This window comes from Saccostrea echinata, unplaced genomic scaffold (genome assembly GCF_033153115.1).
Source record: "Saccostrea echinata isolate AGI-Se365-2 ecotype Australia unplaced genomic scaffold, CSIRO_AGI_Sech_v1 ptg000001l, whole genome shotgun sequence".
NCBI classification, from domain to species: domain Eukaryota; kingdom Metazoa; phylum Mollusca; class Bivalvia; order Ostreida; family Ostreidae; genus Saccostrea; species Saccostrea echinata.
This window is the reverse complement of record NW_026889750.1, coordinates 2,514,803-2,523,885: the sequence shown is the minus strand read 5'-3', so window position 1 is coordinate 2,523,885 and position 9,083 is coordinate 2,514,803. Positions and strand designations below refer to the sequence as shown.

Here is a 9,083-nt window from a genome sequence, read left to right as displayed (position 1 = left end):
ACAAAAACAAAAACAAAACAAAATCAAAAACAAAACAAACAAACAAGGCAAAAGCAAACACTAAATAAATTTCTGTATAGAAAAGACTGTGGTCGCTCTTTTGACAGGCTACGGGAACCAGGTCACGATTTTACGTCCGTGTATCAACGGAGGCTTACACTTCTGTAACTGAATTCCGAGAAAGAAGCAGCTTCGCTTGTATATTTGGATACTTAATCCACGCCAACAAGTTTGCATTTTTTTTTGACAAACGTCCAAAATAAAATTATACTCAGCGATGACAACTTTACTTAAAAAAAATACCTATGTCTTCAATTTGGATTATTTTGTTTCATTTTAAAAATGCTTCGGCGTTTTATGGAGAGAGAGTACTCATAATCATCGCCCTAAGGTTTAGAATTACAATGGATCAATTAGCACCTTTGTAGCGAATGTCACTAAATTCCTTGTATCAACACGTTAACATGTTGTTTGTTATTTATTTTTACACATTATAAACATCATAAACTGTGTGGCAAATCACAAAAACGCGGTCATAAATACGTGATATAACATGAAACATCTCCAACAGGGATTATGACAATCGCTGGGTAACATTAAACAACATACTTAGAAAAAATAATCCCGAAAATGCTGAGTTTGTATATTTTTTTTAAAGTTTAAAATTTTAAACGTATTTTTTTTTGTTCAATGCTTTGTTTTTTTGTTGTTTTTTTTTTTAGATTTATAAAACAAATTCAAAAGGAACAACTAGTTCGGAGATATATGTCATTTTTTTTTATTCTTAATAAAAGATTGGTAGTTCTTTTAAATAAAGTGGCCAAATTTTAATGAAATGTCTCAACGAAATAAATGTTAAAAAATCAAATGAACGAAACATTTCTTTGTCATTTAAGTAGTATAGATGAAGTGATTAAAAAATCGTTGTGTATAAGATTTTCTGAGAATTGTAGCTTTTGATATTGTAACTATTGTAACAGTAAGTTATATTCAACAGGGAAAAGAACTCTAATATATTTTAGCGAGATTTTTTTCTGACTCGATCATTGGTAAGCGAAATGACTTATCTTATTAAAGATCCAATGTCTTTTAAACATTTTTGAAGAACGTTAATTAGAATCTACTATTAGGATTGAAATATTGAATGTTGATTTAAGAAATGAAAAGTTTATTTCATGTTTGTCAATCGCCATTCTCAGTTTTTTTTCCACACTCTTTTCCCCGTACTTCTAATTAATTAATTTTTTTTTCACACTGTTTTCCCGGCACTTTTAATTTATTAATTTATATTAATTAATTTATTTATTTATTTATTTATTTATTTATTTATTTATTTTCTGGTTTCAAGAAGCGCGTATGATATCTAACATAGTCTTAGATTTCGAAAAGTAATGGAAGCTATCTTTACGATTTATCTCACTTTGTACCGTGTCCGCATTAATGTCATCATTAACCAGGGACAAATGATTATGATGGAAACAAATCATGATCGATATACCAAGTAAGAACATTTATTTCAACGTTTTTAATAGGTAAAGAAAATATCAGTATCCATTTTCACAAAAAATCACAAAATTTTCCCATTCTCTAGCAAGTAACTAAACTGTATAGTAGGTCACAACAAATCTTGTATTTCTATGACATTAGATTATACTAGAAATACTATTTTAGATAAAATAAATATATTTATTAAAGAAAAAATTAAAGAGGTTTCAAATTTTTATCTTAGTCGTAATTGTTTTTTTTTTTTTTGGGGGGGGGGGGGGAGGGCCAGTGATCGCCATTTCTTGATTACATGAAAACGCTTTCAAAACTGTTGTACATATAATTTTTCTACATCGAAATGGTAAAATTTTTGATGTCCTAAAGCGTAAGAGTTAAAAAAAAATTACCAATGTTTATATTATGAATTAATTTTTGCAGCTGTTTTCTTTTCTTTATATGTCTCTAAAACGTATGTATTAATAAAAAATCACTGGAACTCTTTTTTTGTACGGAGGAAAATGTTTATGGAAAGCGACAACATTGCGAAAAAATATGCATTTTTTCAGCGCATACATCTGTATACAGTATCAGTAACCATGAGTGTTACTTTTCAACAAGAAATATTTTTTATTTAATTATCTATTACTTGTTTTTTTATCAGATAAGCCATTTCGCTTAAAGTAATAAATACAAAGAAACAGATTTTTCTATAATGGATCTTCGTTTTTGAGTTTATAATTTATTTAACCCCTTCCCCCGTACCAATGATCGAGTCAGAAAAAAATCTTGCTAAAATATATTAGAGTTCTTTCCCTTATTGAATATACACATTGATTTGATATAAGTTACAATTCTCAGAAAATCTTATGGACCAAAGTTCAGCCAACAAAAATAATTTGTTTATATTAAAAATAAACAGTGGTCTATGTCTTATATGATCATGGAGAAATTTTCTCTCTTTTTTGGCAGTTTTATTGAAGCGGTGACCTGGGAATTATCGCATATGAATCGTCACTCTCTGCCCATCCTTTAACCCCGGAACCAAGATCAAAGTAACGTTCGGTATAAATAATTAATATGCCGCCAAATAAGACATTTATCTACATTCAAGGTCTGTTTATTTTCGCCAAGAATCCCTTCTTCCGATGACCAGTACTTTTAATGCAGTGAATTCAATGGTTTTTGTCATGTTTGAATTCATCTTAAGAGGGTACATATATCCAAAAAGTCTTTGTAATAAATTTTTGAAACTTTGAATTTTTTCATGAATTTGAGGTTGATAAAAAAAATACCTTCATTTGCTTGTTTTTCTTGCTAGAGCATGTGCAAAATGCACAGAAACAAAACAATCCATGGGATTTCAAATGAAGCCAAAACCTTAAATTTTTGTTTTTAAAACCAATGCATGTACAAGTCTCACTAAACAATAAATCTTTTGCTCAAGGTGGTATGGGATAAAAGAAGAAATTTCTATACCATATATTTATTTGCTTAAATTAGTAGGCTTTAAGTACCCCCACCTTTCAGTATGTCAAATTAAATTAAAAATCGCACTTGTACATTGATAATCTGAAAACAACGTATGAAGAATCGCTTTCCAAGACGTGTCTCGTTCATTGCAATCCGAATTAAAAGATCCTAATGGAAGAGGTGTACTTTTTTATTTTAAACGGTCTGAAATACTTTGGGTGCTATTTCAGATATTATGAGCCTTTTTTCAGGAGAGAAAAAAAATTAAAAATCGTACTTTCGTGCAGTGATAGTTCTAGATGAAAACAATGAATGAACAATCGCTTTCCAAGATGTGTCTCCTTCAGCGCAATTTAAAAGTTTTTGGGCTGCATGTGACCAAACACTTACTTCTTTCATAAAATAAGAAGGAAGACCAGTTCATGTTAAAATGAAATTAATTGATTGGTAATAATTCAGCACAATGTGAAGTAATCATACTTAAATTATCCATGCCACACCGCATACAAGGTGATGTACTGTTACTCAAACAATGGAAGTACATGTACATGTATTTGCTTAAAAGTGTTCAAAAGCAGCTGTGTTTGAACAATCTTTTTTAGGGTTTTTTTTTTTTTTTAAATGTCCATTGTACAAATATTAATAGTTACCGACTTGCTAGTTTTTTTTTTTATATTTTAAAATAAAATGCCAACTTGTGAAAAAAAGTGCATTAAAATAGGTTCAGTTAGTTCTTTTAAACGGTGTATCTTCAAATTTTAACCCGATAATAAGCACTCAATACTTCAAACGGAAGTACGTCATAACGTGAAGGTGTCCCTTGTTACCTTAAAATATAAGTTATGGAAACGTACATGTATCTAGAAACCAGTAAAAATGAACATTCCATATGTCCTTATCTTAAAATGGGGAACTATAATTTTTTTTTCAATAACAGAGCGCAAAAGAAGCAATAATCAATGTTATAATTTGCTAAATACTTCGCTAATCCGATACATGTACAATGTTTTGTCGTGCGTTCGTCGTTGACAAAATAGAAAGCATTTTCTATAAAATTGTCTTAATGTTTTGTGGGTTAATTTGATCGGATTTCTTTCCATGCTAATTATATGAATGCGGTAATAGTTCGTAATTTTGTCCGATGATGAAAATCACTCTATTGAACTATTGTCATAATTATCCTATTATATTAATAACAATTGGAAAATGTTTTACAACTCAAATAATATTAGACATCAGTATAATATTTAATTATCACAGTAAACAATTGAAAGAATTAAAACAAATAATTCAAACTTTCTATATTACGATGTAATGTGTTTTTATGCCTTTTCATATACTGTATATCAACTATCAGTTTTAGTGGAAGCAAAATGTAATTAGATAGCATCATTAAAATAAAATAAAATAAAATAAAAAGGAAATCAAAGTTTTTGAATCGATTCATATGTACATTTACTCATCAGAATTCATTGTTCTTTGTTAAAATCATTTTATTTAGAATCTTATTTTATTTTTTAATTATTATTATTATTTTTTGGGGATTGTTGAATTTTTTTTGAGAAAAATACATTTAATATGGGAATGACCTAATTAAACAGAGAGTGGGAGGGGTCAGAAAACAGCTTTCTTGTATATGTTTTTAAAGATTTCACAAAGGTCTTCTTCAGATTCAACGCAATTACAGATTTAAAAAGTAGGCGGGGCAAAAATATTCAACACAACAGACTATCATCGTTTCTACCTATATAAGTTTCTCGCGGTTTTAATTTATTCTTAATTACCACAAATTAACATTCAGCGACAGAGCTCGTATAAAAGTGTGAAAATTGACATTGTACGTTCTTGGCCGTGCCAGTGGGCCCTTGAGTCGAAACAGCTTTTGTTTTTCTCCCTGGTGAATGATTTTTTCATCGTAAGGTAAGTTTATAAATTTTTTATGAAAATAAAATGATGAAACGATCCAATAATATAAATACTATAAAATAACAAAATTATACAGCCCACAGATTGTCTATTATTAACAATCACATGGGGGACCGGCATTGCACTGCACATTAAGAAAAAACCTGTACAACTGCTAGAATGTTGTTTTTATAGCGTGTGTCAAACGCGCAATAGATATGTCAAGTGTCGTCTGGCGATGAAAACAGTGAATTATCTTTTATTTCGATTAATCATTGATAATCAACTAAAAGAATAAAAAAAAAATGTTTTTTGCTAAACCATTTCCCTATTTCCTTTGCAGTTCAAATAATTTGCATATATTAAAAAAATAATAATTTTTTTAGAAGTCAAATATGAACAGGAACATATTCAACTCCTTTTCTTTACGAAACAATCATAATAAGTTAATGCAAATCCCTTTAGAATTACTATTAACCCTTCAGAATTAATATAATTACCGTAAATCCTTCAACTACAGTATTTACCTTGTCCGAATTATTACGTAATGTTTAGCACCATTTTAATGAAAAATTACCAGTCAACCAATATGCATCTTTTCCATTTCTTAAAAAAAAATCATCAGTGACAGTGGAACACACTTTTTAAAAAAGTTCCAACAAGCATAAGAATTGCACCTGAATTATGTAAACTTCAACATAGGCTGACATCTCACTGTCGCTTTTTGATGGCTTTATGGGCTATCACTCATATGCACATAAAACGACTACGTCACAATGTACTACCGTGGTCTTTTTTTCCTTGTAGACCAGCCGTAGTACAAAAAGAAGACGGAACAGTATGCTGCGATCATCTTCAAGTGTAGACGGCCTGTCGATGGAGGATAAGAGCGGAGATCTGAAGGACCGACGGAAGTCCTGTCCGGGCGGTACTACCCCTGTGGACAGTACCATCCTCATCAAACGTCAGCCTTATACCCAGGTGGCGTTCGACGAACTTTATTTAAAGGAAGCAAATCCGGATAAACCGCCCTTCTATCAGCGTGCAATAGAAAAAGTTTCATGCACTCCGAAGAAAGTGTTTAAGGTTCTTTCCGGGTTTCTCCCAATCATCAAAGTCATTCGTTACTACAATATTAAGGAAAATGCTATCATTGATATTTTATCCGGAGTTACCATTGGAATTTTGCACATTCCACAAGCTTTGGCTTTTGGATTACTCACCTCCGTGAAAGTGGAAAATGGACTCTATACATCTGTTTGGCCGATTATCTTGTACATTATATTTGGAACATCTCCCCACGTTTCCATGGGAACAAGTGCTGTCATTTGTATTGTGACTGCAAGTGTTGTAGACAAACAAGCTGAAGTATTTAAGGCTGCCAATCCGGATCTACGATTAAATTTTGTCAATGCGTCTTTAAATGCAACACTTCCGGAATGGGAATCGATCCCGGAATTCATGGATTACAAGGAGCATGTGGCAATGACCATATCATTATTCGTCGGAGTTATTCTACTGATCATGGGTTTCTTGCGTCTTGGATTTATCACCGCATATCTTTCCGAGTCATTCTTTGCTGCATTCACTTCCGGTGCCGCTGTTCACATCGCAACCAGTCAGCTTCCACCACTACTGGGAATTTCCATTCCCAGATACGGCGGTGCCTTTAAGATTGTCAAAACTTACAGCGCTCTTTTTGGGCACATCACAGAAGTAAATTTTGCCGCCATCATCACAACTGTCCTTTGTATTGCGTTTATCTTCATAATAAAGGAATGTATCAATGAGAGATTCAAGGACAAATTATTTATTCCCATTCCAGTTGAATTGTTGGTGGTTATCATCGCTACTCTTGCTTCCTATCTTGGCAATCTGTCGGAAGAGTTCGATCTCGCAATCGTCGGAGAAATTCCTTCCACTATACCTCCACCCGTTTTACCCGACACAACTGGAATTCAAGATTACTTTGTCGATTGTTTTGTCATCGCTATTCTCATCTTCGCTAACACCATTGCTATGGCAAAGGTTTGCGCCAAAAAACACAACTACGAAGTGGACGACAGCCAGGAATTGATTGCATACGGAATGTGCAACTTTGTCAGTGCTTTCCTGAAATGTTTTCCCTCCGCTGTTGCCCCACCAAGGTCTATGGTTGCCTCCAACATGAATGCTAAATCAACAATTAACGGAGCCTTTGCAGCTTTACTGATGATTCTCGTTATAATGGCAATGAGCGTTCTGTTTGAACCCTTACCTAAGGCTGCCTTAGCCTCCATCATCGTGGCTGCTCTCAAAGGACTCTTCATCCAAATGGGAGACTGCAGAAAATACTGGAGAATCAACAAAATAGACTTCGTCATTTGGTTCGCAACTATCTTCAGTGTTGTTTTCCTGGATATTGATTACGGTCTATTCATCGGTGTCGTCGTTTCACTGATAACTGTTGTCTTCCAGACCCAGTTCGCTCGCGGGTACAGACTCGGTAGAATCGCCAAAGACGGTGCCATTGTAGAATACAAGAGATACGCCGATTCTGTGGAGGATTCCGGAGTCAAGGTTTTCCGTTTCCAAGCCAATCTGTTCTTCGCTAACGCTGAAATTTTCCGTAACACACTGTACAGATGCACTGTCAACCCGAGGAAACTTTTGAAATTCTTGAAGAAACAAGAGCGCAAAGGAGGTAACAAAGAAAAGAAGGTATCGACCGACCTTACATCAGTTACCATTCCAGGAGAACGCAAATCTTCCCAAGTCAGTATTAACTCAAATGGCAAAGGCTCAATTATTAACACATCTTCAACAGCCACCCTCACCAAGAGCGATAATCCTGTATTTTCAATTTCCGACGAAAATCTCTCCCGTACATCTAACTACTCAGGAAATGGAAATTACCAGGGCATGCCAAGACAGATGTCAACGGCTTCCAGTCTCAGTCAACTGCCTTATGAAGAAGATCCAGACACTGGAGATGAGCTTGTTACACCCGAGAAAATTAGAATTATGCGCAAAACTCATCACATTATCATTGACTGCTCCAACATCAATTACCTGGATGCTTCCGGTGCAAATGTACTTGGACATATTTACACAGAGTACGATCACGTAAAAATCAAGGTTTATTTGGCTGGCTGCTCTGTAGATATGATGAAGACAATGTCCCAAGCTGGTGTATTCGATAAAATCCCGAAGGAGAACCTTTTCTTAACGGTGTACGACGCCATCGCTGTTGCAAAGACACAATCTATTCGCCCACTTCCGCCCGTGGTTGAAGAATTCGATGACACGGAAGCAGCCGAAGATTCCTACATTACAAATATTCAATAAGCGTTTAACAAAGGGTCTAAAAAATCCAATTCAACTCAAAGATGTTGAATTATTCAACGTCTCCAAAAAAAATATATGCCGAAATTACCCGACATTATCTGTGACTTCCTTCCTGTCCGGAAACTGGCAACATCGGCAGCAAGAGGAACCAGTTTATAGACACTGCGACCAAGAAAGTCAAGACTCCACAAGTATTAGCTTTATCTGAAGCTTGTTGTGTTTATGTACACTCAAATGTTACTTTGTTTCAGAAATGTTGTATTTGTACATATAAGTATTTTATGTTTTGTATTGAATAAATAATATAGCTTTTTTTATCACGTGAAAGTGCAATACCAAGAAATATATGAAATAACAATTCTGCTCTAGTACCTACATAGATAGATTTTAAAGAGGACACTCTGTACATAACAATAGGTTAATTTTTTAAAAACTTGATACTAACTATATGCGGACTAATTTGTAATCAGAGTTATGACTTTATAATTAAGATTCTACTTTATGGGCATTACATGTATGTTTCAAGCAGTTTTGTGTTATATGATATTTCCATCGATCAGTCCCCTTTTAGAACGAAGGGTATAAATTATAAACACAAAAAGTTTTATTTGTCTTTATTCTTATTTTAACTGTCATGTACATCTGTTCAACACTTTGATAACAGAACAATGGAAGAAGTGTCACGCAAATTATCAAATCATTAATTTAATATTAAATTTTGAAAACGGTAATTTTACGAGTCTGAAGAATATTTTATGTCAGAACAACCAGGTACGGATTGCTTAATATATTTTGCCATGTTTTAGAGGACACCAAAGGTTATTGTTTAACATGCTAATGAAACATATGTCTTTACGGAAACGTTGTGTCAGGAATACGCCTATTTAGGCATATAT

General features: G+C 33.4%; 1 protein-coding gene across 1 annotated transcript; it reads left to right on the top strand.

The window, feature by feature from the left end:
* Positions 1–4,800: 4,800 nt before the first annotated feature.
* LOC133182955 (sulfate transporter-like) lies at positions 4,801–8,794 on the top strand. The gene is made up of 2 exons (XM_061317854.1): positions 4,801–4,875; positions 5,668–8,794. Exon 2 carries the CDS (start codon positions 5,701–5,703, stop codon positions 8,185–8,187), a length of 2,487 nt encoding a protein of 828 aa, XP_061173838.1. The 5' UTR covers positions 4,801–4,875; positions 5,668–5,700; the 3' UTR covers positions 8,188–8,794.
* The last annotated feature ends 289 nt before the right edge of the window (positions 8,795–9,083 follow it).

Coding starts and splice junctions, on each gene's coding strand:
- LOC133182955 (XM_061317854.1), top strand. CDS start 5,701: ATGCTGCGATCATCTTCAAGTGTAGACGGCCTGTCGATGGAGGATAAG.